This window comes from Stenella coeruleoalba, assembly GCF_951394435.1.
Source record: "Stenella coeruleoalba genome assembly, chromosome: 1".
In the NCBI taxonomy this organism is placed as follows: Eukaryota; Metazoa; Chordata; class Mammalia; order Artiodactyla; family Delphinidae; genus Stenella; species Stenella coeruleoalba.
In genome coordinates, this window is record NC_137169.1 from 134,975,144 (window position 1) to 134,998,492 (window position 23,349).

A 23,349-nucleotide genomic window follows, 5' to 3' on the forward strand; every position below is an offset into this window, starting at 1 on the left:
ATAAATTAACCAGATGGGGTGGCAAAGTGTTTTGTCCCAATGAAATGTCAAAAGGTGAATTGAGACCATAAACTTAATTGAGGTTAACATACTGCGGTAATAAAAAGCACCTGATAGATGAAGAAAGCTCCCTGGAAGGTTGTCCATAGTCTTAGGCTCTTTATATCCTTCTGAAGTGTGTGAATATAAGGGAAGAGAAAACATATTCGAAGTGAGTTAGATTAGCAACATTTATATCAAGGAATTGGGCAGAGGGGTTGTGCTCAATAAGCTACTGGCCTACTTGTATTTTTGCACATAAAAATATTGTAAAGCCATTGAATTGCAATTTATTCATTAATATTATACTTCACTTAGTATAATTTTGGAACCCTTGAGGTCAGAGGTTTTCTTCTATTCATCTATATTACTACTAAGATATCTGGTAGTTATGACAATAAGTAGCAAACCATTAATAAATTTTCTTGTTAAATTAATGTTATAAACTGATTTCAGAAAATGATGTAAATTTGTTCTAGCTCTTTCATATTACATCCATTCTTTGTCAAATTTAAGAGGAACAAACTAAATAAAGTTGCAAATATTTCAAGTCAGAATAGATCATGGGTTGGTACTGATTGCAGGTTGGTATTATATATTTACAAATTGTTAAAAAAATAAGGGAGGCTAGAATGGCACTCTCCCAATATGTAGTTACCCACAGCCATCTAGCAAGAAATACTCAGCAGTTTAGAGAGAGTTTGTATGGGTTGTAAAATACCACCATTGATAATCTTCTTGGTTACTTAAGTCCAATTACTTCACTTAGCAACTCACATTTTAAGTTATGAAAATATACATATGAGTTTATAAATTTTGTAATTTAAACCATTGAAAAAGATATACCACAACTTTAGGTTCAAGCTATGTTACTATCCCTTGATAAAATTATAAAGTTTTTTCAGCAAATAAAAAAGTAAATATTTGAGGGAAAAGTTCGGAAATTAATGAGCAGCTATTATTTAGGTCATGGTTTAATAAACAACTTCTTAGAAGCATTGTATTACTATATACCTTATATTCACAAAATACTAAAACTTAAATATTTTATTTTAAATGCTCTCCACAGTTTTGAATATGTATTTACATATGTATATTCTACATATATATCGAACACACACATGCACAAATACATTCAGGTAAATTTCTTACAAGATGAAAAGACAAAAAATTACTGATACCAATTAAGTTTGGAACAATAACAATGACATTCTTACTCTCTTCTGAGGAAATATGAAGTAATAAATCCAGTATAGTATCTCTAAAAGCCCAAGATTTACTGAAAAGAGAGCACTTTGAGTAAATTTTCAAAACAACACACCAAATTACCTAATCAGTAGTTTTCTTCAAAGTGTGTTCCCCAGAATAGCAGTACTGGCATTGCTTGTTGAAAATGCAAACTCTTGACCCCACCCGAGGCCTCATGTATCAGAAACTCTGGGGTGGAGTTTCCAGGTGATTCTGATAGGTGCTGACATTTGAGAACCATTGGTAGAATAATACTATTCAAAACTGTTTGGATCAGCTGATTTGCAGAGGTAATAGCGAGAGTTTCTCAATGAAGGAAACACTAAGTTGACTTATTTTCAGGCCAAGGCCTTACCTAGATTCTTTAGTGAATCTTATCTTATAATTAACTTCCAAAAGACTGGATGGATTGTGTGGCTGCCAGATGTGTGTCACAGGAACAAGTTATTCATGGCAAGCGACTCTATCAGGGGCATGGTTCTTGGTCCTGGAAGTATTTACTGTTTTTCCTTATTCTGTGTAAATCTATTCGGTGCTTCCCCACATCTAGCCTCTTTTATTTTACCTTTAGAGACTGAGTATCAAATACCACCTCTCCAGAGTTGCCCTCTCAGGTCACTTAAAATAAAATAGGGCCATCCTGTCCACAGCCCTACGGCCCATCACAGCAGTCTGTTTGTGGTAGCTCTCAGCCCTTGTCACAATCTGGATGTTTTTAAAATTTAACTTAACATCTTTATTTTATTTATTTTTAAAACTTTCTCTAGAATGTGAACTCCATGCAGAGTCTGGTTCACAGATGTATCTATCATGCACCTTTTCGTGGTGCATTCCAGGAATTTTTTGGAGGCAAAAATATAAATAAGTATGGCAAGTATTTATACAATATTTAATCAACATTTTATTTGCTAAGTAGTAACAGTTAAATTACACACGTAGGAGTGTCTAAATCTAGTAGAGGGAAGTCTTCTCTGTGGAAGGTATTTGAGATTTTATCAGACTGCTCCTCAGAAAAAAATCTGTATGGTTGATATCAGGCAATCCAGTTCACCATAGTTATTTTCTAAATTATTATTAGGTTGACTTTAACTTAATATAAGTGTATACATTTTTTATACATAAATTTTTTATAATCATATTTGCTACTTCTCTAATTTGACCATATCCACCTTAAAAGTTATTTTGCATCTTGAGTAATTACTAATTAAGTTGAATTGGGGCTTCAAATTATGTTGTAAACAATAATTATTATAAAAAAAGTTTTTCTTTGGATCATATTTTAAAAAATTCTTCTACAGTGCCTTAGTATTCTTGAGGTTTGACAAGTTCCCACTCTAAAGTGAATAGAAAATTATCATTAATGATGAAAATAAATTTATTCTTTTTTCAATTTCCATTGGAAAATGGTAAAATATTACTTTAGTTTCCCTTTTAAAAAATAATTCTACATTAATATTCTATACATAATGAAATCTTTTGTTTGTTTGTTTGTGGTACGCGGGCCTCTCAGTGTTGTGGCCTCTCCCGTTGCGGAGCACAGGCTCCGGACGCGCAGGCTCAGCGGCCATGGCTCACGGGCCCAGCTGCTCCGCGGCATGTGGGATTCCCGGACCGGGGCACGAACCCGTGTCCCCTGCATCGGCAGGTGGACTCTCAACCACTGCGCCACCAGGGAAGCCCTGAAATCATTTTTCCTTTGGAAAAAAAATCAGTGGAGTCTGTTGCTTTAAGTGGTTTATTTTTCCTCTCCATGACTTGGTTTCAGGATATTCACTCCAGCTACATAAATTCTAAATATTGCTTCTCCTACTTACTCATAGCACATGAAGTATTATTACAAATAAGAATCATTGTAATGTAGTAACCCCAACGAAACTATCAAGTGAACTTTTCAAATGAAAACATTCAGATAGATTATGTATTTATGAATAAAAATAAATTTGCTTTTCAGGGAGTTTGGCCGCTGGAAAGTAAATAACCTTGCAGTTGAGAGAAGAAATTTCCTTGGCTCCCCTCTGCCTCTTGCCCCTGAATTCTTCCGCAACATAAGACTTTTGGGACGTCGACCTACCCTTCAGCAAATCACAGAAAACCTTATCAAGAAATATGGGACACATTTCTTGCTATCTGCTACTCTGGGAGGTACGACTCTTTGAAAATATTTGTGCCTGTGTGTGCTTGTGCATAAAACTGTATAAGTCAAGGAAAAGTGTTGATTCATCCAAATCACTGCAGTTTGAATAATCCTAAATTTTATTCATTAACTTTTAATCAAAACATTTATTGAGCTATTACTAAATATCTTGTATGGTGATCACAATGATGAGGTAGAGGATTTTCACTTAGTTTCTGCCTGAAAGCAATTTACAAACTAATAGCCTCTGTTAAATATAGGCATAGTTCTTACACTCTATAATGCAAGGTGATGAGCCGAATTTTATTTAAAAATTGAATAATAAGCAATCAGGTCACAGCTGGGACTTCAGGTTACAGAGAGCAGGAAAGGTCCCAAAGTAAATGTTGAAATTCTAAAATTACATTTTTTAGAGCTATTTTAACATTTCTGATTGTAGTTGATATATGATGTGAAGGGAGTAATAAATATCAATGAAGATGCATGATATGAAAGTAGAGATTAATAATGTCACCCTCCTCAATGTGATGTAATACCATTAAATGTGTGTTTTATCATGGTGATGTATAATTCAGTATTTTGAATACATTAAATGATTTGGGGGGAGATAGTGTGTAATAGGAAGAAAATGACATTTTTCTAAAACTTATAAATACCCCAGAATTCTGTATATTTACTTTTGTGTAGGACTTTAAATAATGTCCAAACATTCCGTTTTAAATAGATCTTACTTTTTTCTATAATAGGAGCAGTGGACAAAATTGGATAGGAATCACCATGAAAACAGTGATTCCCTGCTCCCTTGTCAGTTTCTCAGTTAAGTTTACTGAAGCCGGGCAGGCTAGTTCACACCAATGGTGAGGTAGTGTGAAAATGCTCTTCATTTTCCCAGTCTTAGAGGATGTGTCTTTTTTTCCATTTACCTGCCAGTTCAGTCTGTCACCAAGTCACGTCAGTTTATTCCTCTAGAATATATCTCATATCCAACTCTTTCCTGACTTCCACCGCAGTGTCCCTACACCAAGTCACCACCATGTTTCTCTTAGAATATTCCTAAGGTCCATCCTTCACACAGATCTTTTAAACTTGAGTTGGGTCAAATCATTTTCTGTTTTAATTAAAACCTACAGTTAGCCAGTTGAAATGAAATCCAGATGTCTTTCTGTGGTTTCTTAAGGCACCACATGAATGCTCTGCCATTGGCTTTCATCTCAGACCTCATCTGTTCTCTCTCCTGATCATGCTCTATGTTTCAGCCACAAGGAAACTTCATATTTTTCTGCTCAAATGTTACTTTCTCAGAGAGACCTTTTCTAATCATCCTACCAGCAACAGTGCCCATAGACAACCAATATTCTCTACTACTTCATGATCTCACTCTGCATTCTTCATAGTATTTATTATTATGTGAATTTTTTTATTTTCTTGAAAACAGGAATCTTGCCTATATTTGTTACCAATTTACTCACGTAGTTATTGTGGATGGAAAATGTCTCCTGCCATATCAGTAAACAAAGCATGTTGCGGCCATCAGGCCAACAGCCACTGCAGCTGCCTCCGACTGTGCACCCTGAGGGGACTCAGGATGGAGAAAAGCAGGATAGTGGCCCTAGATAGCTAAGGTGCATATCAGAGGAATGATTTCAGTGAGCCCAGACTCTTGCATCTTCCCATAAATAGAAAAGCACTAAATTCATTAACTTGAGATGTCCGGTTTTCTTTAATTAACAGCAATCTTTTGATGTTCCACTACCTGCTTTTATTGCAAAACTCCTATATATCCTGGCTCAGCCCTTACTTCTTTGGAGCCATCCCTCAGAGCTCTCTGAGATGCTGTGTTTCGGGCTGAAGTCTTCCATTTTGTCTACCAAATAAAACTTAATTCTCAACTTTTAGGTTGTGAATTTTTTTCAGTCAACGTTATAGTAGTGCTTGGCACACGATAGGTTCTCATTACATACTTGTTAAATGAAAATAAGTGAAACTACACTTTGCTAGGAGGCTGAGGCTGCCCAGTCCACTAGATAAACATCAAAACTCTGAAATGGACAGAGGATAATTGAGATCTAATTCAGGAAGAAGACTGAATGAGAAAGAAAATCCATGGATCCAAAAAAGTCAGTTAAACAAATAGATGCAGAATTGGAGAGAATCAGGATGAAAGGGAGAGCAGGAGAGCCAGGCATGGAGAGGGTGGAGAAAGAGAGATCCCTGGATAAGCCAAAGAAACAAGTCTGCCATGTAACCCTAAGGAATTAAAGGCAGAAGATGTAGGGGGTTCAAGAGGAGAGGAAAGGTTAGCAGTGAATATGCACTCTCTCTCCATTGCTTTCCTCCATAAATGAATAATACTAAAATAATGAGATAAAGAGATCAGACAAGCCTGGTGTTGAATCCTGGCTCCTTTTTTTTTTTTTTTTTTAACCAATTGTGAGACTTTAAAAACTGTTAAGTAACTTCACTGATTTTTAGGGGGTTGTTTTAGTTGAAAGGGGGAGAGTAACACCTGTGTGACAAGGCCATGGGAAGATTAGTGTAAGTGTAGGAAAATGTCCTTGGCATAAACATGCCATGAATTAATGTTATTGCTATTGTTACTACAGCAGTATGGATAGCAAAACAATGACAAAATATTCCCATAATTGTGAAAACTGATTCTTTGAAAGCTGTGTCTATTTGGCTTAGTATTGACAATGATTATTAATGTAATAAAATCTGAAGTAAAAGTGAAAATTAAATTATTTCTATAACATCTCCTTTTAAAAAGTTCAGTGGTCTTGAAACACATCCTAGGTTTCGTTACCATTGTATCAACAATACAGAGTTCCCAGAAGAATTTCAGAGCATGAAATGTATTCTTCAAACAAGAAAGGAAGGAAAGGACAAGGGGGAAGGCAGAAGAGATCAAAAGTACAGATGATTCTCAAGGACATTTTTGTTCCTTAGTAGCAAAATTACGGTGACATTTTGATTTATTTCATTGTTTCCGCATTATGAATGCCACACTGTTGTCTTAAAATAGTTTTTGTTTTGCATGTTTTTTGTTTGTTTTTATAAAGGGGGTTTATAAAAACCTTTGTGGTAAATCACTTCTTTGGGTTGATTAATAATGACAATACGCTTTCTCAAAATTGCTTTAGTTCAGTTATTTAAAAGTCTAGTTCAAGCAATTTCTTCAATGGTGGGGAGGGGAAAAGAATAGAATTGCCACTCTCACTTGCCTTCTAATCTCTGACCATTCTTTGGATGTATTGTTCCTGGTATTTTCTATTGGAATTCTCTTTTTGTCTTTAAATGTTACTTATATTTTCCTTCAGGAATCTCTCTGTTGGGTGATGTTAATAATTTAGCTAAAATGCATGAAATTAGTTAAGTAGCTTAAGGATATAAACTGTTTGCAATTAAAATATATACTAGGTTGATTTCAGGCAATTTTTAAATTATTGCTGTTGTAACTACACTGTCTTTTTTGTTGCTCTAAGTGTATTTTAATTTCATATGTTTTACCTGACTGAACATGAAATTGTATTACTCTATTTCTTAAAAAATTGAGATTGGTGGTATTTAACTTGAGCAAATTCTCTTTCTCTCTCCTTAATTGACCCAGATTGAGGAACAACTCTAATATTAACACACTGAGGGTGTCATGTATAGAAGCAAATATTTTTAACAAAAAGCCAGTTTTAAAAAAATTATTTTCTTATTTTTTATTTTTAATTGAAATATAGTTGATTTACAATGTGTTAATTTCTGCTTTACAGTAAAGTGATTCAGTTATACATATATATATACATTTTTATACTCTTTTCCATTACGGTTTATCACAGAATATTGAATATAGTTCCCTGTGCTATGCAGTAGGACCTTGCTGTTTATCCAGTCTATACATACTACTTTGCATCTGAAAAAGCCAGTTATTTTATAAGTAGATGCCTCCTAAGTAACTAGATCTTCAACTAAATTTAAACATTTTTCAAAACAAGTTGAGTGCAAAATACTCTCTACCAGCATTAAAGCAGTGAAAAGGAAATAAATGAAAAATGTCTTTTTTCCCCAAGAGTTATTTAGTACATCATATTATTGACTTAGACATAAAACTTGGGATAGCATATTTGAAGCCTTTAATGGGATATTTTATGATAGATAAAGCCAGTGATTGAATTATCTTCCTATAGGGAAAAATAATTCATAAAAAACCTTCTTCAATATATATCACTTTCCCTATTTGTTTCATCTTATAGCTTCCAGACTATTTATCAATATAGTAATTTAGCTTGCTTCTATTTGGGATAATGATATCTAAACTCCATCACTGTTTAAAATCTAAAATAAGCTACTCAATTTAAAGAATCAATCTTGAAATAGATTGCACTCCTGGGGTATATTGATTTCTAGCTATGGAATATATTTCATGACTGTTTTTGTAATATATTTCATTATAATACAATATATGACAAACACTGAAATAAAAGTGTATCTTTTATTTCAGTGAATATAGAAATACAAAAAAATAATAAGTGAATGAAAACAAAGACCTTAAAATTGTTGGGCTTACTGAGCAGACAGAGGGTGTTTGCTAAAAGTACCAGATCAGGATTTTAGATCCATAGTAAAGGACAAAGGACTAAGGAAGATGAAAACCAAAAATTCATTTAAAAATTTATAAAAATGTTATAGCAAAATATTTATAGTAATTTTAAATGTGACCTCATCTTCACCTCCAGAATTACACAGACTTGTCTAATTAGTCCATAGGCCAAGCCCTCAGCCACTCACCGTCACATGAGAATGTGAACACCTCCTGGGTGAGACTTGGCTCTCTAAAGCTTAAGGCAGTGAGAAGCTGACGGAAACAGGTGCTCTGCTCTCCGGACAGCACATCCTAAAGAGGAAGAAGAGCAAAAGGCTGGGTTTCTCATGCCAGTCCCTTCCCGACACCCAGCTTGTCTGTCAGCTCACTACACCTCTGTGGGTGGAGTCAGGAATGTGGACACAGTGAGGACTTTGGAGGCAAAATAGCTTCCCTCCAAAGTACTCTTTTCCTGATAGAGATTTTTTTTTTATTGGACCAAAATTCATTCTAGGAGCAACTGGATAATGTATTAAGATTTGTTCATTTACAACTTTAAAGAATATTTTTCATTCTCAGCAACATAAAAACAGTTCCATTTTTACCACTGGCTTTGAATGCATAGTTTTAAAGGCCATAATTAAATTTTTAGCAGAAAGAGTTACAGTTGTTTTTTGCACATGCAAGTTTGTTTTTGAAATTTTTTTCTGAAAGTGCTTCTTCTGAACATGTATCTGCGGTTACCATATTGCTCAACTTAAATATTTTGTCAGGTATTTAATTTTGTTAAATATAGAAAGTATTTTCTTCATTGTTGGAGTGAAAAAAAATGCCTGATTGTGGTCCAGAGTAAAATTAACTTACTTAGGGCAATTATTTAAAATAACAAGTATTACCTCAGTGACTACATAGTATATAACTACATAGTATATAACTAACTATGCCTGCAAGGTAGTTTATTTAGTTTTATGATACATATTTTTTGTGTGTATATCTCTCAAAGAAAAAACAGAGGTAAGCTGTGGTATGATAGAAAATTAGTTAGTTTTTTTCCCTATATTCTAGCATCCCTGTAAGTATAGGACTCCAAATATCCTTATTTAATTTCAGAAATACTCAATTCTCACTTTTTACTATGTGAATTACATTCTGTATAAAGTATTCACAGTTAGTTTTTAATTCTATGTCATGTACCATCTTCTTTCAAAATAGATTAACAGCTGTCTTTCTCATTTTCACTTTGTCTCTTCTTAGGAGGTACAAATCCTTTTATTTTAGTTTATCTGTAGTGTAATTTAAAGAAGTTAATCTGCCAAGATATGTATATATAATTTCTTAATTAAATATAAATAATTGAAGATACATGGAATGTATGCATTCCATTAGAATACATATTCTGTTGAAGAAAAAGAACTGAAAGGAAGAAAAGAACAATTTTCTGAAGCTTTATATTCCAGGGAATTATTAAAATAATGGTACTGCCATTACTGGTATTAAACCGAATATTTACTCATACTACTTAAGATTAATTATATCAGTTCATCTCTCTGTCTCTGTCCTTTCTCTCTTTCACTCTCTCATCGCTATCCCTATCTCTCATGTTTATCTGGTAAATAAAATGAAAACTTTGAAATTAAAATAATATTGTTAATTCACTTTTTATGGTTTATAAGGCAGCTGCTACTAAAGTGATTTGAGCCCATTTATAAAAATAATAAGATAACAAAGAAGATGAAATTAAAATTGCTATGTCAGTTGATCTTAATAATAGCGTTCTTGGCAACTAAGTCAAAAGATAAATGCTAAATTTTAGAATTTTGTAAATATGATTATGTACTTTCTTGTTCTTTGTAGCACTTTAATAGGACAGATAAATCACCTGTCCATTTATTTGACACACATGTACTGAGTTACCTATAAAAGTGCAAAGATTCACCACCTTCCTTAAAGGAACACACAGGTCACTGATAAAGACAGACATTTAAATTGGTAATAAATTTTACTGTGGTTTAGAGCCTCGTTACTTGAGTGTGGTCCATGATCCAACAGCATCAACATCACCTTGTAGCTTGTTAGAAGTGCAGAATCTCAGATTCCATCCCTGATTAATGAATCAGAAACATGTTAACAAGATCTCCAGGTGATTTACATGCACATTAAGTTTGAACAGCACTATTTAGAGTATCTATATAAATTTAGAGAGTACTTAACTGTTCCAGAAATCTCGCTTCTGAGAATTAATTTTACCAAAACAATAGCAAGAGTCTGTAATTTTACATAACAAAATGTTCATTATAGCATTGTTTATAAGCAGCTCCAAAATAGAAGTACCTTAATTGTATTTCATTCAGGATGTATTCTGTTCCCTCTATCCTTGAACTGGAAATATATTTCCAGTTACTCTTCTTTCATGTCATCGTTCTATAGAGACTATTGTATCTGGGCAATTTCATTTAGAAATTTTTCAGACTTTTCAGGGGGGATAACTGTTAATAATCATAAGATCAGTTGTTTTCTTTTGGAATGTTTTGCAAAACATATTATGTTTCTTTGTCAAAGCTGTAGAAGGCTAGCTATTTCCTTCCAAAAATATCTTGCAGATGCCAATTGGTGTTAAGCCAACATGTCTGTTTTTTACTGTCTTTATATATTTGCCTCTGCTCCGTGTTAGAAGCCTATTTTTCTAGAATTTTTTCCCTTCTATATGTTTCTAAAACACCATTTTTTTCTACAACACTACGTTAGTGGAAAGATGCATGTCAGGATGTATACCTTTTAACACATTAAGCTAGGGAAGGATGATCATTAGTAGTGAGAGTAAAGTAAAACACTGTGAAAAGTGAAATAAAATTTCAAAAGGACAGTGATACTTAAAATATAGTAAAACTTAGGGAGTTTTTTAAGGGATAAAAAACACAATGAATAATATGATCTGTTATTACTAACAATAGGATAACATTTTTTAACTAAAACGATACATCAAAAGTAAAACTACAAACAATTACATTTAAGCTATATTTGCACTGGTTATTCCTGTGCAAAGAATTTCTACTCAAATAGCAGTTTTTGATAAGTAAAACTCACACAAAAGCAAAATAGACATTCACAATAAGATTTTCAGGTATAAGGAAGTTGAATGACCAGAAAGATATTTGCCATAAATGTACCTTTTTTTCCCTGGGTAGAACGGTACACATTACAGGTCAGGATACTAGTCCAATGACAGTAGCAATGATAAAATAAAATAAAATACAGCCGACATCCAAGAGTTAGCTTCCTTGCAGTTAAAAAAGAAATAACCTCGAATCTCAGTGCATTACAACTATAATGGTTGTGTCTCCCTGATATTACATGTTTTGACTGTGGATCCCCTGCGATTCTGCTCTGAGTGTTGTTGGCTCATTCTGGGAATAAAGATGAGGAAGGCCCTCTTCGGAACATGCTGTCCTCCTGGCAGAGGGCAAAAGCAAAAAAATGAGTGTAACTTTCTGATGCCTCTCAAAACCTATACTGAATCATGACATAGCTGGTTCGTATGTATTCACTGATCTAAACATTTTTATTTTCAATACCAGGTTAAAGGGCATCACTTGTTCTTTACAATGGACTATAAATACACGTATACATGTTTACATCCATGACAGAATTAAAATTGCAAAGAATAATCTGCGGCATCTTCTTGATTTATCCCTAGGATTCTTTTACTCATTCTCTTATCCATTGCTTTTTGTTCTAACATTTTGAAAGTATTACCTCTATCCCCAATAACTATATACATGAGAATGCCAGTTGAGAAAGTTCAAGTGGAGAGATAATTGTATGAAAGTTCTTTCATTTCTGTTTGTCATGGACACAACATCAATTACCTGAAAACCAGGACAGAAAAATACATAATTGTGAGGTCCACAACATATCAAATATACCTACTTCTACCCTATGAACTAATCATAGGATAACATTAAAGTCATGATTTTTTTTGTTTTATTGTCCTCTGTTTCTCATTCTCTATGAAAGCATCCTTCAATATGTGCTTTTAATGTCCATAAACTACCACAGCGTTTTAGTTGTAAAAGGCACAGCTGCATGATTTCTGTGTGAAATAATCACATCTTTTTATCTCTACAATCATTAATCCTTTTCACTTTCTAACAGACTCAGAATATTGAATCACTTCAAAATCACATTTAGTTTTTACAAAATGGGTGGATGTCCTTTGGCACTCATGTCATGCTTATGAGCTACAGCTGGTTTAAAAAATGTGAATGAAAATGACATTTGAACACAAATTTTTAGTTGAATAATATATCTCAGTTTTCAAATCTGAATATTTTTATATTGAGATTTGCAATTAAAGTTGAGAATGCATTCTTCTTTCTTAAGACGACTATGAAAGTCTCAAAGAAGGTAAAGACCATGAATATCATCACAAAAGCAAGGTAGTTGTGTATAATTTGAAAAACAGATCTCTTGGAGGAAAGAAATAGCCTTATTTTCCATTTAGACTGAATGGCCTTGTCAAAATATCTTAGATATTTAACAATCCATGATTTACAAAACTTGGAATGTGGCATAAGCTAGCCAGCTTACATCACCTAGTTGTCTGGTCTGTTGTAAGTAAGGGTTTAAAACAAAGCATTCATAAAAGAACAATTATGATAATTTAAACTGCAGATTTAAACTGCCTTACATGCTTGACTGCAATGAAAGCTTTTGCATACATGGAATAATGTTCCTTTGTGGAGAACAACCACAAGCAATTTATGAATGGCTTCTCTTTATCTGCTTATTGGAAGGATAATCAACTACTATCTTTAGTCATCCTATACATCCTGATTAAAAGTTCCACTAGAAAACAATTTTGACTAAGATCAGGTTTCTGTGGTGAAATTTAATATCTATGAAATTAAGCCCTCACATACACCTGACTCCAAAACTCATGCTTTCCTTTACCTCAATATATCATTAAATTTTATCAAATTAAAAAATAAACAGCATAATTAATAATAAAAGTATATTAAAATTTACAACGAAGTTTTTCCATTTGATTTTCCCTGTTGTCTGTAACATATATTTATTCTCAGCATAGAATGCTAAAGACACATTTACCTGTACCTTACAAGCAAATGTGAACTCTGTGAAAAACAAAAGAAATATTTCAAAAATCTCCAGTAGATAGAGAATGAAAACTTCAAATATTCATGATGATCTTCACGGGCCATCATTTTCCTACCTTCATCTTTGATTGCTGAAACATATATTAATGTTTGTCTTCTCCTTCATATTCTTATAATTAGAAATACTCTGAAATAGTTAATCCCTAGCTCTTATTTTGTTTCATTTTCCAGTTGTATCATGAGACAATCTAACATTTCTAAAATATTCTTAAATCAAATTAGTTTGAATTTGCTTTTTATTTTTTTTATCCCTTACCCTTATACCACTCCTCCCTTTTCCCCTTCCCCTCTGGTAACCACTAGCTTGTTCTCTTTATCTGTGAGTTTGCTTCTTTTTTGTATTGTTCACTAGTTTGTTGTAGTTTTTAGATTGCACATATAGGTGATATTATAAAGTATTTGTCTTTCTCTGACTTATTTCACTTAACATAATAACCTCCAAGTTTATCCATGTGGCTGCAAATGGCAAAATTTCCTTCATTTTATGGCTGAGTAGAATTCCATTGTGTATATATATATCACATCTTCTTTATCCGTTCATCTGTTGATGGACACTTAGGTTGCTTCCATATATTTGTAATTGTAAATAATGCTGCTATGAACATTGGGGCGCATGTATCTTTTCCAGTTAGTGTTTTTGGTTTTTTTGTATATATACCCAGGAGGGGAATTTTGCTGGGTCATACAGTAATTCTATTTTTAGTTTTTTGAGAAGCCTATTTTCCACAGTGGCTGCACCAGTTTACATTCCCACCATGAGTGTATGAGAGTTCCCTTTTCTCCATATCCTCATTGATATTTGTTATTTGTGTTCTTTTTGATGATAGCCATTCTTGCAGGTGTGAGGTAATATCTCATGGTGGATTTGATTTGCATTTCCCTGATTACTAGTGATGTTGAGCATCTTCTCATGTGCTTGTTGGCCATCTGCATGTGCTCCTTGGAAAAATGTCTATTTAGGCCTTTTGTCCATTTTTTAATCCAGTTGTTTGTTTTTTTGATCTTGAGTTGTATGAACTGTTTATATATTTTGGATAATAGCCCCTTATTTGTCATATAATTTGCAAATATTTTCTCCCATTTAGTAGTTTGTCTTTTTGTTTTGTCAGTGCTTTCCTTTGCAGTGCAAAAACTTTTAAATTTAAGTAGGCCTCATTTGTTTATTTTTGCTTTTATTTCCTTTGCTTTAAGAGACAGATCCATAAAAAATGTTGCTACAATTTATGTCAAAGAGTATTCTGCCTATGTTTTCCTCTAGGAATTTTATGGTTTCCAGTGTTGCATTTAGGTCTTTAATCCATTTTGAGTTTATTTTTGTATACAGGGTAAGAAAGTCTTCTAATTTCATTCTTTTACATGCAGCTGTCTAGTTTTCCCAGTACCACTTATCGAAGACACTGTCTTTTCTCCACTGTGTATTCTTGCTTCCGTTGTCATAGATTAATTGACCATAAGTGAGTGGGTTTATTTATGGGCTCTCTATACTCTTCTATTGATCTGTGTGTCTTTTTTTATGCCAGTAACATAATGTTTTGATTACTGTACTTTTGTAGTGTAGTCTGAAGTTAGGGAGTGTGATTACTCCAGCTCTGTTCATCTTTCTCAAGATTGTTTTGCTATTTGGGTCTTTTCTGTTTCTATACAAATTTTAAAATTAGTTCTACTTCTGTGAAAAATGCCCTTGGTATTATAATAGGGATTGCATTGAATCTGTAAATGGCCTTGGGTAGTATGGTCATTTTTGCGATATTAATTTTTCCAATCTATGAACATAGTATATCTTTTCATCTGTTTGTGTCATCTTCAGTTTCTTTCACCAGTGTCATAGTTTTCCAAGTAAAGATCTTTTACCTCCTCAGGTAGGTTTATTCTTAGGTATTGTGTTCTTTTTGATGTGATGGTAAATGGATTGTTTTCTTAATTTCCCTTTCTGATAGTTCATTGTTAGTTTATAGAAGTGCAACAGATTTCTGTATCCTGAAACTTTCCTGAATTCATTGATGAGCTCTAGCAGTTTTCTGGTAGCTTCTTTAGGATTTTCTATGTATAGTGTCCTGTCATTGGCAAACAGTGACAGTTTTACTTCTTCCTTTCAAATTTGGATTCCTTTTACGCCTTTTTGTTGTCTGATTGCTGTGGCTAGAACTTCCAATACTGTGTTATATAAAAGGGTCAGGAGTGGGTATCCTTGTCTTGTTCCTGATATTAGAAGAAATGCTTTCATCTTCTCGCCATTGAATATGATGTTTGCTGTGGGTTTGTCATGTGTGGCCTTTATTACGTTGAGGTATGTTCCCTCTATGCCCATTTTCTGGAGAGTTTTTATCATGAATGGATGTTGAATTTTGTCAAAAGCTTTTTCTGCATCTATTGAGGTGATCATATTATTTTTTATTCTTCACTTTGTTAATGTGTTATATCACATTGATTGATATGGGGATATTGAAAAATCCTTGCATCCCTGGGATAGATGTCCCTTGATCATGGTTTATGACCCTTTTAATATATTGTTGGATTCAGTTTGCTGGTATTTTGTTGAAGATTTTTGCATCTATGTTCATCAGAGATATTGGCCTGTAATTTTCTTTTTTGTGTGTGTGATATTGTTGCCCAGTTTTGGTATCAGGGTGACAATGGCCTCATAGAATGAGTTCAGAAGTATTCTTTCCTCTGCAGTTTTTTGGAGTAGTTTCAGAAGGATAGATCTTAACTCTTCTCTAAATGTTTGATAGAATTCACCTGTGAAGTCATCTGGCCCCGGACTTTTGTTTGTGGGATGTTTTAATTTCAGTACTGGTAATTGGTCTGTTCTTATTTTCTATTTCTTCTGGTTCAGTACTGATTCAATTTCAGTACTGGTAATTGGTCTGTTCTTATTTTCTATTTCTTCCTGGTTCAGTCTTGAGAGATTGTACCTTTTTAAGAATTTGTCCATTTCTTGTGGGTCGTCCATTTAATTGGCCTGTAGTTGTTCATAATAGTCTCATAATCTTTTGTATTCCTGTGGTGTTGGTTGTAATTTTTTTCATTTCTGATTTTATTGATTTGGACCCTCTCCCTTTTTTTCTTTTCTTTGTTTTTTTTCTTTTTTGGGCCGTGCCATGCAGCTTGCGGGATCTTAGTTCCCCAACCAGGGACTGAACTCACGCCCTCTGCAGTGAAAATCCAGAGTCCTAACCACTGGACCACCAGGAAATTCCATCCCTTTTTTTCTTGATGGGTCTAGCTAAAGGTTTATCAATTTTGTTTACCTTTTCAAAGAAGCAGCTTTTAGTTTCATTGATATTTTCTGTTTTTTTTAGTCTCTATTTCATTTATTTCTGCTCTGATCTTTTTTTATTTCTTTCCTTCTACTAACTTTGGGTTTTATTTATTCTTCTTTTTCTAATTCCTGTAGGTGTAAGATTTAATTTGCTTTCTAAAATTAGCGTATGCTATTTTCCCTTTTTGGGTGAGGTAGGACTCAATAGAGGTCCTATTAAGAAGAATTAATGGTATAGCATATTTCACCTGAAGAGTGAAGACATATAGGGGGATTAGGGGGATACAGTATATAATGGACTATTTTGGGAGATCTTTACTTTCTATATGTGAACGCAAACTAGGACTAGAGTTAATAAGTTTATAAAAGAAGGAGATCATTAAAGAATTAGGACAGTCTTCTGTTCCTCACAAATAAGACAAAATAGCTAAAATTACTAGAAATGCCCAGATATGGAATGAGTTGCTTTATGCAGTTCTAAGGAATTGTGATGAATAAAAAAATGTGTACTAGCAACTTCTGAATTCTAGTCATGTGGTAAGATATCTTTACAGATATTATCTGTTTCATGCTTATAGCCATGCTTTGAAGAAGAAATTACTATATTCATGTTATGTAAGAGGAAGCAGAATCATAAATTATATATTCAAGATCATTCAATTACTAAGTAGAAGCCAGCATTAGAACCTGAATCTGTTTGGTACCAGTAGCTGGTAGACTTACACCTAAACCATAATAATTAATTCTACATTTTTTTTTCATACAGAACCTCATAATCCAGTGAAAGAATCCTTTATAGCGGTCTAATTATCTCTTCTGCTCTATGACATATAATTAATGTTGGACACCTCTAGTAATGGGAAAATCACTACAATGCAAGAGAGACATAGTGAAGATGATTCTCTTCACGTATTTATATGGCTTTCATGCCTCTCCAGAAGGCAAAAGTAATGTCCAATAATCAGTTGAACCCGTGTTTTGAACTTCATTTGTGTATTGCTGAATTGAAGTAAAGATTACAGTAAGCGTCCTTCTAAATACAGGAATCTGTAGAAAACATTACTGATGCACTGAGGCTGAGCTTGGATTTAGATGTATTTTACAAATGGAATCATCTGAAACTGTCAAATCATTTAGAATTTTATTTTAGTCATAATATTAAAGTCATGAGTTTACTAATTACTTAAGAAAATTTTATTATGACTAAACATATTTTAAACGTGGGCCAAACGTAAACACTTATGCCATGATATTTTTTTCAAATGAAATTTTCAAACACACTCAAAGTGGAGAGACTTGTACAGTGAGTGCCCATACACCCATATGTAACCATACAAACTATATAAAACTGTACTACAACTACTAATATTCCTACCTACAAATAGACTACAGAATGAAGTTTTCTGATCCTTTTTACATTTTTTGTCCTCAGAATATATTCCAAAACTGGATTACATTTAAAGTACTGTGTTTGTAATCACTTAAAATAATTACTTCTCTAAACAATAAGCATTTAGTAACATTGGCTTCTGTTTTTAATTCTTAGGGATTGATTTTTTTTCTATTTGATTTGATTGATTTTTACAATAAATAAAATATTTAAAAATATCTTTCCAGTGTTTAAAAAACTTTAACAAAGTATATTCAGAGAAGCCTTTCTTCCCAAAGTGTTACCTCCACTCTGTAAATATAGATAAAAGATTTTGGTTAATCCTTCCAGTGTTTTTATTTTTTTCCCCAAATAAAAAGAAATCCATCCATATATTTGTATCATACACTTTCTTATAAAAAAGTCCCTCTAAGAGTTTGATAGTGTCTGGCCTTACATTTAGGTCTTTAATCCATTTTGAGTTTATTTTTGTGTATGGTGTTAGGGAGTGTTCTAATTTCATACTTTTACATGTACCTGTCCAGTTTTCCCAGCACCACTTATTGAAGAGGCTGTCTTTTCTCCACTGTATATTCTTGCCTCCTTTATCAAAGATAAGGTGACCATATGTGTGTGGGTTTACCTCTGCGTTTTCTATTCTGTTCTATTGATCTATATTTCTGTTTTTGTGCCAGTACCATACTGTCTTGATTACTGTAACTTTGTAGTATAGTCTGAAGTCAGGGAGCCTGATTCCTCCAGCCCCATTGTTTGTTCTCAAGATTGCTTTGGCTATTCGGGGTCTTTTGTGTTTCCATACAAATTGTGAAATTTTTTGTTCTAGTTCTGTAAAAAATGCCAGTAGTAGTTTGATAGGGATTGCATTGAATCTGTAGATTGCTTTGAGTAGTAGAGTTATTTTCACAATGTTGATTCTTCCAATCCAAAAGCATGACATATCTCTCCATCTATTTGTATCATCTTTAATTTCTTTCATCAGTGTCTTATAATTTTCTGCATATAGGTCTTTTGTCTCCTTAGGTAGGTTTATTCCTAGATATTTTATTCTTTTTGTTGCAATGGTAAATGGGAGTGTTTTCTTAATTTCACTTTCAGATTTTTCATTATTAGTGTATAGGAATGCCAGCAATTTCTGTGCATTAATTTTGTATCCTGCTACTTTACCAAATTCATTTATTAGCTCTTGTAGTTTTCTGGTAGCATCTTTAGGATTCTCTATGTATAGTATCATGTCATCTGTAAATAGTGACAGCTTTACTTCTTCTTTTCCGATTTGGATTCCTTTTATTTCTTTTTCTTCTCTGATTGCTGTGGCTAAAACTTCCAAAACTATGTTTAAGAGTGGTGAGAGTGGGCAACCTTGTCTTGTTCCTGATCTTAGTGTAAATGCTTTCAGTTTTTCACCATTGAGGACGATGTTGGCTGTGGGTTTGTCATATATGGCCTTTATTATGTTGAGGTAAGTTCCCTCTATGCCTACTTTCTGCAGGGTTTTTATCATAAATGGGTGTTGAATTTTGTTGAAAGCTTTCTCTGCTTCTATTGAGATGATCATATGGTTTTTCTCCTTCAATTTGTTTGTATGGTGTATCACGTTGATTGATTTGCATATATTGAAGAATCCTTGCATTCCTGGAATAAATCCCACTTGATCATAGTGTATGATGCTTTTAATGTGCTGTTGGATTCTGTTTGCTACTATTTTGTTGAGGATTTTTGCATCTATGTTCATCAGTGATATTGGCCTGTAGTTTTCTTTCTTTGTGACATCTTTGTCTGGTTATGGTATCAGGGTGATGGTGGCCTCGTAGAATGAGTTTGGGAGTGTTCCACCCTCGGCTATATTTTGGAAGAGTTTGAGAAGGATAGGTGTTAGCTCTTCTCTAAATGTTTGATAGAATTCGCCTGTGAAGCCATCTGGTCCTGGGCTTTTGTTTGTTGGAAGATTTTTAATCACAGTTTCAACTTCAGTGCTTGTGATTGGTCTGTTCATATTTTCTATTTCTTCCTGTTTCAGTCTCGGCAGGTTGTGCATTTCTGAGAATTGGGATAGATTCTTAAAAGTAGGATTGCAGAGTCAATTTTTGCTAACTATTGCCAAATTTCTCTTCATAGTTACATCATTTTGCACTCCAGCAGCAGTATATCATAGGGCCCGTTTCCTTCTAGTTTGCCAACAGCTTTGACAAAGTTGTCAAATTTTTGAATTTTGGCAAATTCCATAATAGCTACGTGATATATCAATATATTTTTAATTTGCATTTCTCATACTATGACAGATTGAAAGCCTTTTCAAATTTATATGGGCCATTTTGTCTCTTCTTATCTAAATACTATTTTCCTATTTTTTATGCCCGAAACTTATTTCTTTTTTTTCCTTGAGTTTTAGGAGTTTTTGGAATGTTAGAGGTATTAGCCATGTGTCCCTTATGTAAGTTGCAAACATCTCTTCCCAATGCAAAATTTACTTATGGTGATTCTGTGCTAGGAAAAAAAAAATCTCTTTTTATAGGTCTAATTCATCTATCTTTTATTTTATTACTTTCAGACGTTTAGTGATAGTTAGGAATGCTTTTCCCACTCATGTGTTTTCATTCTTTTTTTTTCTAGTTGAGTAGTTTCATCTTATTAAATATTCATGTCTCCAGTTTTTTGCAATATCTCCTCATATACAATCATATCCTTTACTTTGCAAATGACCATTCTGATGTCAAAGTGTCATTTATTAGAAGGTCTACCTTTCCCCAATTGAATTAATATTCCATCCTTATCATGTACTAAATTTTTTTAATTTTCCTGTTTGTGTGGTCTGTCTATTCATGCTTCTTTACTACACTGTCTTAATTATACATATTTTACAATATGTATTCATATGTAGCAAGGCATTCTCACTGTTGCCTATTTTTTGGAAAGCTTCTGGTGACTTTTCTTTGACTAATTTTTACCTAAAAAATTTATAATAAACATGACTAGTTCAAGGAAACAAACAAAAAATGATATTTGCATTAAAGTTATACATTAACCTAAGTAAAATTGATATATTTAATTTAAATATTCCTATTTGAAATTCCATGCCATTTTCAGTTTACTTTTGTTATTTCAGGGGTGGCATATAATTTTTCATATATGTATTGCATTTTTATTGGTATTTTAAATGGTATATGCTAATCCATTATTACCTCTAACTATTATTTGTATATTTCAATTTTTTGAGTTAGTAAAGTTTTTATTATTTTCTGCAGTTACTAAGTTCTGTTACTCTGCATAGTAGTTTGTCCGTTGCTTTTCTTGAGTTTTCCAGATGAATAATCATGTTATCTGCAAAAAGAGATAATTTTAAATGTTTTTAAAAAACTATTACTCTAATTTTATTCTCTTCTATGTTTACATTTTAATATATTTAATATCATGTCAAAAAGTAGTACCAGTTGTGGGTTTGTTTGTCAGGTTATGATTTTAATGGGAATGACTTCTGAGTTTTCTGATTAAGTAAGACAGTTGGTTTTAGGTTGACAAACACATATTTTATCCTTTTAAGGAATTTTCCACTGACTCCTAACTTACTGAAAATTACCCAGCAATAGGTATAAATATTCATCAAATGCATTTGAGGCATTAATGGACATCAAGGTTTTTCTTTCTAGATGTGTTAATATGCTGAATTATATTAATGATTTCCTAATATCAAATGACCCTTGCCCTCCTAGAATTATTCTTTTTGAGATATACATTTTTAAAACTGTGTGTTACTGTTTACTATTGCTTTATTTATTATTTTGCATCACTAATAATAAGTTGTAATAATGTTTGTTGTTGTTTTTGTTGTTGTGTGTGTGATCTTCCCCAGATATTTATGTCAATGTTTTACTCAATATATAACAACTAATTAAAAGTTTTCCTTCATTTCATATCCTCTGGAAACATTTTAAGTAAATAGTATCAGATTTTTTGATCCTTAGAGTTTTGTCTGAACTCTCCTGTGAAACCATCTTGGCCGATTGATTTTTTTTTTTTTAATTTTGTGGAGGTGTTCTATGACACCTAAACTTATTTGCAAAAGCTTTGCAAAATAATTTTATTTTTAAATAATATGTTTACTTTACTCTGTTATTTTATTATTTATTTTTCTTTCTCTATTAAAAAAGGTAGGTTGACGAGTTGGTGTATTTATCTGTTTTTTTTCCTTCCCTTCAAAGGAAGCTGTTTTTGAATTTATTATTCCTTCTTTTCTTCTGTTTTTTTTTAACTCATTAACACTAGTTTTCTTCCTTTTAGTTCTTTTTAATTTATAGAAGCTTATTTTTGTCATTTTTTTTAGTTTTAGAGTTATATGGCTATCTCAAATATTTTCATAATCTACATAAAGTACATATTTAATGCTGTGAATATTTATTTGAGTACTGCTTTAGCCATGTCCCTTAGATTGTATTATATACTGTTTTCCTCAGGTTTTCTTAGAAAATTTGTCATTTTGCTTTCAGGTATCCTATTATTCAAGAATTACACAATAGAAAATTTATCCATATGAATTTTTAAAAATTTTTCTATCAATTTTTAATTGTACTATATTGTAGTCAGTAAATGTGTTAAAGAAACAATATTCTGACATTTGTTAAAGAACAGTAAGGGAGACTTTATTCAGGGGGTCTCCTGCATTGGAGTTTTACAGGAGGGGAGAGAGACTGAGCTCAATTTTGAACAGAACCAGGAAAAGTGGGAATTTATTGACAATGAGCAGAGTAGGCAGATTAGTGGATGGAAAATTACAAAGAGGGTAGGATAATTCTTGCTAAAGAGACCTAACATGATTCTTGCTGAAAGCAGAGCAGGGTTATCAAATATCACCAGGGAGATGGTAGGGGATGAGGAATTTGGTCAGATGTTAAAGATGATCATATGTCCAGGGTAGGGGATCCTTGCCAAAGTGACTTGACAGGATTCTTCCTAAAACTGGGCTCTTGAGAACATGCCCAAGAAACAAGCTCATAGGAGCCTGTCTAGCGTTTGGTCAAGGAGAAAGTCTTTATCAAATGATATTTTTTTTTCAAATTTTTGGAATTTACTAAGGATTTTTTTTAACAAAATATATGGCCAGTTTTTCTAAATGTTCTGTGTACTCTTGAAAAGAGCTTTCATTTCCTCTTTATTAATATAAAGTTTAATATTTACCTATAAGATCTACCTTATTAAGTAGGTTGTGTGTATCTCTATCATTACATTTTTACCCCCACTGGGTCTATCTAGGTCTAGAAAGTGTGTGCTGGAGTCTTGTAATACTGGCAGTTTATGTATATTTTAACCTATATCTTCTGTATATTCTGCTTTATGAAAAGTGCTGCAATTAAAGCAGTTTTGCAAGTTTTAGTCTTTAGCACTATTCAGTCTATTTCATTTTCTCATTTAATAATTTTGTCCTGAAGAGATCATTAACTTTGCTTCCTTTTTTATTACATTCACCAAGATATCATTATCATTTTGTTTTTAACCTTACTTAAGAAGATATATCTCTTGATTTCATAGCCTGTTCGGGCT

General features: G+C 32.9%; 1 protein-coding gene across 2 annotated transcripts in view; it reads left to right on the plus strand.

Annotated features, from left to right (window-relative positions):
- BRINP3 (BMP/retinoic acid inducible neural specific 3) overlaps nucleotides 1-23,349 on the plus strand; it is a 414,347-nt gene that overhangs the window by 191,559 nt on the left and 199,439 nt on the right. For both annotated transcript variants that reach the window (XM_079900069.1, XM_079900068.1), the window contains exon 3: nucleotides 3,239-3,429. In XM_079900069.1, the coding sequence (XP_079756195.1) occupies nucleotides 3,239-3,429 (191 nt within the window). The remainder of the gene's footprint in view (nucleotides 1-3,238; nucleotides 3,430-23,349) is intronic.